At 49.1% G+C, this 12,447-nt stretch overlaps 1 protein-coding gene across 1 annotated transcript in view; it reads right to left on the bottom strand.

The window, feature by feature from the left end:
• Positions 1-12,447, bottom strand: part of ncoa1 (nuclear receptor coactivator 1) — a 100,378-nt gene that overhangs the window by 77,373 nt on the left and 10,558 nt on the right. The window contains 3 exon segments of the mRNA XM_085978703.1: positions 655-834; positions 2,474-2,651; positions 5,928-6,031. Coding sequence (XP_085834829.1) covers positions 655-834; positions 2,474-2,651; positions 5,928-6,031 — 462 coding nt within the window.

The following is a 12,447-nucleotide window of genomic DNA, read 5'->3' as shown; positions in this document are numbered from 1 at the left end:
ATCCCCTCTCCTGAGGGGTAACCTCTCTCTCCATCCCCTCTCCTGGGGGTAACCTCTCTCTCCATCCCCTCTCCTGAGGGGTAACCTCTCTCTCCGTCCCCTCTCCTGGGGTAACCTCTCTCTCCGTCCCCTCTCCTGGGGGTAACCTCTCTCTCCATCCCCTCTCCTGGGGGTAACCTCTCTCTCCATCCCCTCTCCTGGGGGTAACCGCGCTCTCTGTCCCCTCTCCTGGGGGTAACCGCGCTCTCTGTCCCCTCTCCTGGGGGTAACCTCTCTCTCCGTCCCCTCTCCTGGGGGTAACCTCTCTCTCCGTCCCCTCTCCTGGGGGTAACCTCTCTCTCCGTCCCCTCTCCTGGGGGTAACCTCTCTCTCCGTCCCCTCTCCTGGGGGTAACCTCTCTCTCCGTCCCCCAGTGGTATCCTGTGGTGAGACACGTGCCCCAGGATGTACCTTGCAAACCCAGGCTCTTCTCAGAGTCAGCCTCTCCTCGGGGCTGCCTCATCTAGCACCCAGCAGCCGATTGGGCAGAAAATGGCAGAAGCTGGTGTGGGGAGAATAGAAGAGAAGGTGGATGACAACACCCTGAGATAGAACAAGAGGGACAGCAGCCACCTTCAGCACACTGTCCCATCCTGTGCTCCAACTCTCACTTACCGTCTCCCTCTTCCTTAACAGCCTTGGGCTGCGACACGGTGAAGCACTGCATTATCTGGTACCGCTGCCTCGCCTGCCTTCTATCCACATCCGCCTCCTCCGGCATTCGCGCCAGCATCCGGCAGTTGAAGGTGTGGCTGCTCCGCCTGGTGCTCTCCTTCGACCACGGGACGCTGTTCACTGAAAGGAGGAGCAACCGGTCAGGGAGCAACATACCTGGGGGTGGGGGGTATCGTACCGGGGGCACCGTACCGGGGGTATCGTACTGGGAGCACCGTACCGGGGATGTGGGAGCAGCTCCGAGGTAACTTCCGACCAGTGCTTTCACAGACCCTGAATCATTTGTACACAATTTGGCACACAGTAAGATCCCACTAACAGTGAGGAATGAATGAGCAGTTAACCTGCTTTAGGTCATGTTGAGGAAGTAATGTTGCCCAGGGCGCCGATAGACTCCTGCTCTTCCACTAATGCCGTGGGATCTTTTACATCCATCTGAGAGGGCAGACGGGCCTCAGTTTAACATCTCATTCGAAATACAGCACCTCCAATAGTGTAGCGCTCCCTCAGTACTGCCCCTCCGTACTGCCCCTCCGACAGTGCAGCACTCCCTCAGTACTGCCCCTCCGACAGTGCAGCACTCCCTCAGTACTGCCCCTCCGACAGTGCAGCACTCCCTCAGTACTGCCCCTCCGACAGTGCAGCACTCCCTCAGTACTGCCCCTCCGACATGGCAGCGCTCCCTCAGTACGGCCCCTCCGACAGTGCAGCGCTCCCTCAGTACTGCCCCTCCGACAGTGCAGCGCTCCCTCAGTACTGCCCCTCCGACAGTGCAGCACTCCCTCAGTACTGCCCCTCCGACATGGCAGCGCTCCCTCAGTACGGCCCCTCCGACAGTGCAGCGCTCCCTCAGTACTGCCCCTCCGACAGTGCAGCGCTCCCTCAGTACTGCCCCTCCGACAGTGCAGCGCTCCCTCAGTACTGCCCCTCCGACAGTGCAGCACTCCCTCAGTACTACCCCTCCGACAGTGCAGCACTCCCTCAGTACGGCCCCTCCAACAGTGCAATGCTCTCTCAGTACGGCCCCTCCGACAGTGCAGCACTCCCTCAGTACGGCCCCTCCGACAGTGCAGCACTCCCTCAGTACGGCCCCTCCGACAGTGCAATGCTCTCTCAGTGCAGCCCCTCCGACATGGCAGCACTCCCTCAGTACGGCCCCTCCGACAGTGCAATGCTCTCTCAGTGCAGCCCCACCGACATGGCAGCACTCCCTCAGTACGGCCCCTCCGACAGTGCAATACTCTCTCAGTATGGCCCCTCCGACATGGCAGCACTCCCTCAGTACGGCCCCTCCGACAGTGCAATGCTCTCTCAGTGCAGCCCCTCCGACATGGCAGCACTCCCTCAGTACGGCCCCTCCGACAGTGCAATACTCTCTCAGTATGGCCCCTCCGACATGGCAGCACTCCCTCAGTACGGCCCCTCCGACAGTGCAATGCTCTCTCAGTGCAGCCCCTCCGACATGGCAGCACTCCCTCAGTACGGCCCCTCCGACAGTGCAATACTCTCTCAGTATGGCCCCTCCGAAGGTGCAGCAGAGGCGCTCTCAGTGCTTCACAGGGAGTGTCGGCCTAGATTATGGGCCAAGTCTCTGGAGTCCCACTCAGAGAGGAGAGTGATACCACTGAGCACAGCACGCCCCCCATAGACACTCTGGTAATAACGGCTTCGTACTGAGCTGTGGCGCTGCCCTGATTCTAGCTTACCCCTCTCGCCTCCCCAAGAGAAGCACAGATTATGCAGGAGGAGGATCCCTTACCCAGGGACTTCGGCAGCAGGTTGCGAACGATCTCAGCATGATCCCCGAGGTGCAGGATGCTGTAGACACTGGTGTTCATCAGCTCCTCTTGGTTGTATCCCAGGTAAGTGGTGACATTCTCCGACACGAACACGATGCGACCCTCACCATTCACCACAAAGAAAAACCCATCCAGGGCCTGCACACAGCACAAAACCATCAGTAGGCAGGAGGGCTGGATCCCTCACACATTCCCCTCCTGGAGGGACAGACCATCCCCCCCTTCCCCCAAAACACAGACCGTCCCACACTCAGCCCGCCCCCACATCCCCGCCGCAAAATACCTTCCCACACTAACTCTTTCCCCCCATCCCCGCCACCCCGAATCCACCGAGACAGACTGTCCCGCGCACACTTTCCCCCTCCAAGACAGACTAGTTCTGGGGTCTTGCTTCAGCCCAGTCTCTCACCCACTGCCCATTTTGAGTATCAGCACATAAGAACATAAGTAATAGGAGGTGATACAGCCCCTCGAGCCTGCGCCGCCATTCAATAAGGTCATGGTTAATCTTTGACCTCAACTCCACTTTCCTGCCTGCCCCCCTATCCCTTGATTCCCTTAATATCCAAAACCCTATCGATCTCGGTCTTGAATATACTCAACGACTCCACATTCACAGCACTTTGGGGCAGAGAATTCCAAAGATTCACAACCCTCAGTGAACAAATTCCTCCTCATCTCAGTCCTAAATGGCCGACCCGTTATCCTGAGACCATGCCCCCTAGTTCGAGGCTCTCCAGCCAGTAAAAACAATCTCCCTGTCTACCCTGTCAATCCCCAGAAAATCTTATATGTTTCAATGAGATCACCTCTCATTCTGCTAAACTCCATAGAGCATAGGCCCAATCTACTCAATCTCTCATCATAAAAACATAAGAAGTAGGAGCAGGAGTAGGCCATACGGCCCCTCGGGCCTGCTCCGCCATTCAATAGGATCATGGCTGATCCGAACCTAGACTCACGTCCACATCCCTGCCCGCTCCCCGTAACCCCTAATTCCCTTATCAGCTAGGAAACTGTCTATCTCCGTTTTAAATTTATTTAATGTCGCAGCTTCCGCAGCTCTCTGAGGTACAGGAAACTTTGTGCTATCCGGCACTGACGGGACCGAGCTGGTGCCATCCCATCAAAACTGCCGGACAAACCAGCGCTAATGTTAAAACATACGGTAGCTTTTGAGCTCCGTATCTAGCAACAAACCCTGTTGCTTCTAAACAGTCGGCCGTAGCTTGCAAGCGTCTCTGTAGCTAAGCAACAGCTTTAGCTAGACCTTGCAGAGCCTGACTGGTGAAAAAAAAGCAATGAAAAGAAAAAAAACTGACTGAACCGACTCCTGATTTTTGCCGGTGGCTCGAGCATTCCGGACAGTTAACCTCCGGATAAACCAAAGTTTCCTGTAGCAAATTCCATAGATTTACTGCCCTCTGAGTGAAGAAGTTTCTCCTCATCTCAGTTTTGAAAGGGCAGCCCCTTATTCTAAGACTATGCCCCCTAGTTCTAGTCTCACCCATCAGTGGAAACATCCTCCCCGCATCCACCCGATCAAGCCCCCTCACAATCTTATATGTTTTGATAAGATCGCCTCTCATTCTTCTGAACTCCAATGAGTAGAGTCCCAATCTACTCAACCTTTCCTCATACGTCAACCCCCTCATCTCCAGAATCAATCGAGTGAACCTTCTCTGAACTGCCTCGAGAGCAAGTATATCTTTTCTTAAATATGGAAACCAAAACTGTACGCAGTATTCCAGGTGTGGCCTCACCAATACCCTGTATAACTGAAGCAAGACTTCCCTGCTTTTATACTCCATCCCCCTTGCAATAAAAGCCAAGATTCCATTGGCCTTCCTGATCACCTGCTGCACCTGCATACTAACCTTCTGTGTTTCATGCACCCAGACCCCCAGATCCCTTTGTACTTTGCAGTTTCTCTTCATTTAGATAATAACTTGCTCTTTGATTTTTTCTGCCAAAGTGCATAACCTCACACTTTCCAACATTATATTCCATCTGCCAAATCTCTGCCCACTCACTTAGCCTGTCTATGTCCTTTTGCAGGTTATTTATGTCCTCCTCACTCACTGCTTTCCCTCCCATCTTTGTATCGTCGGCAAACTTGGATATGTTGCACTTGGTCCCCTCCTCCAAATCGTTAATATAGATTGTAAAGAGTTGGGGTCCCAGCACGGACCCCTGCGGAACACCACTAGTTACTGATTGCCAACCCGAGAATGAACCATTTATCCCAACTCTCTGTTTTCTGTTAGATAGCCAATCTTCCACCCATGCCAGTATATTACCCCCAATCCCGTGATTTTTTATCTTGTGCAGTAATCTTTTGTGTGGCACCTTGTCAAATGCCTTTTGGAAGTCCAAATACACCACATCCACTGGTTCCCCTTTATCCACCCTGTTTGTTACATCCTCAAAGAATTCGAGCAAATTTGTCAAACATGACTTCCCCTTCATAAAACCATGCTGACTCTGTCTGATTAAATTATGCTTATCCAAATGTCCTGTTACTGCTTCCTTAATAATGGACTCCAACATTTTACCAACCACAGATGTTAGGCTAGCTGCTCTATAGTTTCCAGCCTTTTGTCTACCTTCCAACCGTCTCATCCCAGGAATCAATCTAGTGAACCTTCGTTGCACCGCCTCTAAGACAAGTATGTCCTTCCTCAGATAAGGAGACCAAAACTGTGCCCAGTACTCCAGGTGTGGTCTCACCAAAGCCCTGTACAATTGTAGCAAGACTTCCTTACTCTTGTATTCCAACCCCCTTGCATATAGGCCAACATGCCATTTGCCTTCCTTATTGCTTGCTGTACCTGCATGCTAACGTTTTGTGTTTCCTGTATGAGGACACCTAAATCTCTCTGAACACCAACATTTGAAAGTTTCTCACCATTTAATAAATATTCTGTTTTTCTATTCTTCCAACCAAAGTGAATAACCTCACATTTCCCCACATCTGCCACCTTATCGCCCACTCACTTAACCTGTTTCTATCTCTTTATAGGCTCTGTGTCCTCTTCAGAGCTTACTTTCCCACCTAGCTTTGTATCATCAGCAAACTTGGAGCATAGTGAAGCCTGGATTCCATGATCAGCTTTCCATTATCAGGGGTAGGGTGGCTAGAGTAACACCGCTCAGAAAATCTCTCACCCAGACCTGCTCAGTCCCACACGGGGGTGAGGTCAGCACAGGCCGGGGATGGAGCCTGGGCTTTTCTCTGTGTGAGGCTCAGTACCACACGGGGGTGAGGTCAGCACAGGCCGGGGATGGAGCCTGGGCTTTTCCTGCTCTGTGTGAGGCTCAGTACCACACCGGGTGAGATCAGCTCACTCAGCACAGGCTGAGAACCGCCCGCTCAATTGGCTCCCCTTATGTACCTCACTAATCTGGCCATACCTCCAGGAGAAGAGGGCCCAGGGAGTCCTTTTCGATGAGGGACTGACTGCTGGATGAGATGTCGGACTTCTGAACCTCATCTTCTGCTTGTGCTGCTGCCTTCTCTGTGGAGAGGAACCATATCGTTAGTAAATGAGGAAGGGCTGGGGCCAGCAGAGAGCCTGCACCAGGGGCCACAGAGAGAGGGAGCGCGAGCTCGCACCAGGGGCCAGAGAGAGAGAGAGCCTGCACCAGGGGCCAGAGAGAGAGAGAGCGAGAGAGAGCGAGCCCGCACCAGGGGCCAGAGAGAGAGAGAGAGAGAGAGAGAGAGAGAGAGAGAGAGAGAGAGAGAGAGAGAGAGAGAGCCCGCACCAGGGGCCAGAGAGAGAGAGAGAGAGATCTCACCGGTAAAACAGGGGAAATCACACGTATGGCTAAAATTAGATAAAAATATAGGAATAGCAAAAAAAGATGTTTACTTATGTGCGATCTACATACCTCCAATAGAATCGCCATATTTTGAAGAGGAGTTATTTGATACTCTCCACATGGAAATCAGCCATTTCCAGGCCCAAGGTAAGGTGCTACTATGTGGGGACCTAAATGCAAGGACCGGATGTGAACCTGACTTCATAGACCCACAGGGCAACAACCATGTGTTTGGCCAGACCCCTCTATATGTCACACCAGCCATCGCAAATCGGAACAACCTTGACTGTGAAATAAATAAAAGCGGTAGGGAGGTAGTGCAACTCTGCCGAGCCTTAGGCCTGTACATAGTTAATGGTAGGTTCAGAGGGGACTCCTTAGGGAGACTCACATATTCCTCAACTCTTGGGTCTAGTGTGGTGGATTATACAATCACTGACCTGGACCCCTGCGATATCAACGCATTCACTGTCAGGCAGCAATCCCCCCTCTCAGACCATAACCAAATAAATGTGTACCTTAAACTTTCTGCCCAAACTACAGACACAAAAAAGGAACCCAGTAAGCTCCATAAAATAAACCAGACATACAAATGGGCCCCAGACAGTGGAGATAAATTCATCACAGCACTAAATTCACCTGATCTCACAAGTAAAATATCAAAATTTAAAGAAAATCTATATGAGATCACCAGAGATGGTGTAAACATGGCCATAGATGATATAAATATGATCTTCCATGAGGCAGCTGTAAAAGCCGACCTTGTGAAACAGAAGAGGAAACGTTACAAAAGACAAAAAAAAAGAGAAATGGTTTGATCACGAATGCAAAAATGCCAGAAAAGACCTGAGAAAAATATCAAACCAAAAGCATCGCCAACCAAACAATCCAGACCTACGTATTAGATACAATGAGACCCTCAAAAGATATAAACACACCATTAGGAACAAAACACAAAATTATACCCACAAAAGACTCGAAGAAATTGAAAACTCCATTAATCAAAATCAATTCTGGGATATGTGGAATAACCTGAGTACAACACAATTGCAAGCATTACCAATCCAAGATGGCGACATCTGGAGAACACATTTTGAAAACCTCTACAAAGACATCCCAATAAACGAAACAAACCCAAGTCAACATCATGTCACAGAAAAACTCCACACATTAGAAGCAACAATTAAAGACAACCAAAACCCTCTAGACTCCCCAATCACTTGGAAAGAACTGGCCACAAAAACAAAATCTCTCCACCTAAAGAAAGCCTGTGGTCCAGACAACATCAAAAATGAAATGCTCAAGTTCAGCAATATGGAGATGCAGGGTGCTGTACTCAAATTATTCAACATCATATTACGTTCAGGCTGTTTTCCCGATATCTGGTGCCAAGGACTCATCTCTCCCACATATAAAAGTGGAAACAAATCAGACCCAAATAACTACCGTGGCATCTGTGTCAACAGTTGTCTAGGGAAGTTATTCTGCAGTATTCTAAATAGTAGATTGCTGGATTTTCTTAACAAACATAATATCCTTAGAAAAAATCAAATAGGCTTTCTTCCAAAACACCGCACCACCGACCATATCTATACCCTTCACACTCTCATTGAAAAACATATACACCAAACAAAAAATGGGAAAATATTCACTTGTTTCATTGACTTCAAGAAAGCTTTTGACTATCTGGCACGAAGGGCTCTATTACAAACTTCTTCAATGTGGAATAGGGGGCAAAGTCTATGACCTTATTAAATCGATGTATCTGAAAAATAAATGCGGTGTCAAAATTGGAGACAAACGCACCGGTTTCTTCACCCAGAGAAGAGGCGTCCGGCAGGGCTGCAATTTGAGCCCGACCCTGTTCAACATATACATAAATGAGTTAGCAGACATGCTGGAGCAAAGCGAGTCACCGGGTCTCTTTCTCCTACATGGGGAAGTGAAATCCCTGTTCTATGCGGACGACCTGGTTCTGCTGTCTCCCACAGAACAAGGATTACAGCAACAATTAGACCTACTCGACAAATACTGCCAAAATTGGGCCCTGACAGTAAATCTAAAGAAAACCAACATCATGATTTTTCAAAAAAGGCCCAGATGTCAGGAAAACAAATACCAGTTTACTCTCAGTGATACCATCATAGGACACACTATGAGCTACACTTACCTTGGTCTAACCATCACAGCATCAGGGAGCTTCAGCATAGCAGTGAATGCACTAAAAGAAAAAGCCCGAAGAGCCCTATATGCAATAAAAAGAAAATTCTACAACATCCAAATTCCAATCAAAATCTGGCTCAAAATATTTGACAGCATAATCCTGCCGATTGCGCTGTACGGTAGTGAAGTATGGGGCCCACTCAATCACCATAGCTACACTAAATGGGAAAAACACACAATAGAAGCCCTACATGCAGAATTTTGCCGAAGCATTCTTCGCACCCAAAGGAAAACACCAACAAATGCATGTAGAGCCGAACTAGGCAGATACCCACTGATAATAAACATCCAAAAACGAGCACTAAACTTTCTAAATCACCTCAAATCTAGTTCCCCAGACACCCTTCATTTTAAAGCCCTCCAGACCCAAGAGCTGAACCCAGAAATGAGTCCCCTGAGTCAGCTGCTACTGAAATTAAGTACTCCTACTCAGCCGGACCCTGACCAGTCCCAGACCAACACTGCCTTCCAAACACCAATCCGAGTGAACCAAATCATTAAACAATGCAAAGAAACCTACCTGGAACATTGGAACAAAATAACCAAAAGCCAAAGCAGATTAGAATGTTACCGGGCCCTAAAAAGAGAATATAAACTGGCAGACTATCTCTCGACCATCAGAGACACAAAACAGAGCCAGACCCTCACCAGGTACAGACTAAGCGACCACCAACTGGCAATTGAAAAAGGAAGATACAAGAAATCCTGGCAGCCTAGAGAGAATAGAATATGTGATCAATGTCTGGCCGGCGAGGTTGAGACAGAGATGCACTTCCTCCTAAAATGCGAAAAATTCAACAAAACAAGAAACATATATTTTGACAAGCTCAGCCAAACAACCCCAGATTTCAAAGAATTGGATGACCTGTCAAAATTAAGATTAGCCCTGGGAGAAGGAGACAGACCATACCTTGGTGCCCAATATGTAACAACATGTCACAACCTGAGGAACAGTGAGGGACTAACGAGCACACCCATAGCATATATAAACATTAAGAATGTTTAAATCAATACCGAATGTACCCAACGACTGTTTAAAAATTAATACTGAATGTACCCAACGAGGGTCAATGACTGTTTAAATTAATATTGTCTGTACCCAACAAAGGTCAAAATTGTTTGACACCTACAGAATGTTGGAAAACTGTACTTTTTGTTATGTAAGCTTTGGCAATATGGTTCCATGTAAACTTTCATGCCAATAAAGCATTTGAATTGAAATTGAGAGAGAGAGAGAGAGAGCGCCCGCACCAGGGGCCAGAGAGAGAGAGAGCCCGCACCAGGGGCCAGAGAGAGAGCGAGCCCGCACCAGGGGCCAGAGAGAGACCGCACCAGGGGCCAGAGAGAGAGAGAGAGAGAGCCCGCACCAGGGGCCAGAGAGAGAGAGAGAGAGCGAGCCCGCACCAGGGGCCACAGATAGAGAGAGAGCGAGCCCGCACCAGGGGCCAGAGAGAGAGAGAGAGAGAGAGAGAGAGAGAGACCGCACCAGGGGCCAGAGAGAGAGAGAACCCGCACCAGGGGCCACAGAGAGAGAGAGAGAGGCCGCACCAGGGGCCACAGAGAGAGAGCGAGCCCGCACCAGGAGCCACAGAGAGAGAGAGGGCCCGCACCAGGGGCCAGAGAGAGAGAGAGGGCCCGCACCAGGGGCCACAGAGAGAGAGAGAGAGAGAGAGAGAGAGAGAGAGAGAGAGAGAGAGAGAGAGAGAGCCCGCACCAGGGGCCACACAGAGAGAGCGAGAGAGAGAGCGAGACTGGGGGAGAGCGAGAGACGGGAGGGAGAGAGCGAGAGACGGGAGGGAGAGAGAGAGAGAGACTGGGGGAGAGAGAGCGAGAGCCCGCATCACGGGAGACAGAGAGAGAGAGAGAGAGACACACAGAGACGGAGACAGAGACAGACCTGACCATGGTAAAGGATAGCAAACTGAGAAAAACTTTGACAATGTACAGACTTAGTGAACATAGCCTGGCGATCGAAAAAGGTAGACACAGGCAGACCCGGCTACCAAGAGAGGACAGGATATGCTCTCACTGCAGTCAGGGAGTGGTGGAGACAGAGATGCACTTCCTCACAGCTTGCAGAAAATATCAGGGCATAAGGGAGAATTTCTACCCAAAATTCACAAAAATATGCCCGGAATTCAGAAATTTGAATGACGACCAAAAACTCCCATACCTACTAGGGGAAGAGAGAAATTGTATAACACTAGCGGCACACTATGTTACAGCTTGCCATAAACAGAGGGACAACCACTAAATATAAGAAAAGAGTATATATAAATTATATGAAAGTATATTTATACACTCAGGGATATATCTGTTTATACACTGTATGGATAGGTCTGTATTTTTGTGAACAAACATGAATGTTTTTCGATGCTTTGGCAACATAAGATGTAACTTGTCATGCCAATAAAGCGATTTGAATTGAATTGAATTGAATTGAGAGAGAGAGAGAGAGAGAGAGAGAGACACAGGGAGAGACAGAGAGACAGAATTCAAAAATTTGAATGACCACCAAAAACTCCCATATCTATTAGGGGAACAGAGAAAATATAGAAACATAGAAGATAGGAGCAGGAGTAGGCCATTCGGCCCCTCGAGCCTGCTCCGCCATTCAATGAGATCATGGCTGATCATCCAAATTCAGTACCCTGTCCCTGCCTTCTCCCCATATCCCTTGATCCCTTTAGCCTCAAGAAATATATCCAACTCTTTCTTGAATATATTTAATGAACTGGCCTCCACCGCCCTCTGTGGCAGAGAATTCCACAGGTTCACCACTCTCTGGGTGAAGAAATTCCTCCTCATTTCAGTCCTAAATGGCCTACCCCTTATCCTTAGACTGTGACCCCTGATTCTGGACTCCCCGGCCATCAGAAACATCCTTCCTGCATCTAGTCTGTCCAGACCTGACAGAATTTTATAGGTTTCGATGAGATCCCCTCTCAATCTTCTAAACTCCAGTGAGTATAAGCCCAATCGACACAATCTCTCCTCATATGTCATTCCTGCCATCCCAGGTATCAGCCTGGTGAATCTTCGCTGCACTCCCTCCATGGCAAGAACGTCCTTCCTCAGGTAAGGTGACCAAAACTGCACACAATACTCAAGATGTGGTCTCACCAAGGCCCTGTACAACTGTAGCAAGACATCCTTGTTCCTGTACTCGAACCCTCTTGCTACGAAGGCCAACATACCAGTTGCCTTCTTAACCGCCTGCTGCACCTGCATGCTTACCTTCAGCGATTAGTGCACAATAACACCCAGGTCTCTCTGCACTTCCCCTTCTCCCAATCTATTGCCATTCAAATAATAATCTGCCTTCCTGTTTTTGCCACCAAAGTGGATAACCTCACATTTATCCACATCATAGTGCATTTGCCATGTTTCTGCCCAATCACCCAACCTGTCCAAATCGTACTGGAGTTTCACGACATCCTCCTGACAGCTTACCCTCCCACCCAGCTTTGTGTCGTCTGCAAATTTGGAGATATTACATCCAATTCCCTCGGTAGATCATTAATATATATTGTGAACAGCTGGGGTCCTAGGACCGATCCTTGCGGTACCCCACTGGTCACTGCCTGCCACTCGGAAAACGACCCGTTTATTCCAACTCTTTGCTTTCTGTCCGCCAACCAGTTCTCTATCCAAGTCAATACCTTGCCCCCAATCCCATGTGCCTTAATTTTGCACGCTAATCTCTTGTGGGACCTTATCGAAAGCCTTCTGAAAGTCCAAATGCACCACATCCACTGGTTCTCCCTTATCTATTTTACCAGTTACATCCTCAAAAATTTCCAGTAGATTAGTCAAGCGTGATTTACCTTTTGTAAATTCATGTTGAAAGCAGTGACAGGGTCGGACAAAGTCAAGTGCTCTGCTATTA

Source organism: Somniosus microcephalus, chromosome 3 (genome assembly GCF_052327205.1).
Source record: "Somniosus microcephalus isolate GS21.2 chromosome 3, FLI_Smic_1.0, whole genome shotgun sequence".
NCBI lineage: Eukaryota > Metazoa > Chordata > Chondrichthyes > Squaliformes > Somniosidae > Somniosus > Somniosus microcephalus.
Note: the sequence above shows the minus strand (reverse complement) of the source record. Positions and strands in the feature narration are given on the sequence as shown.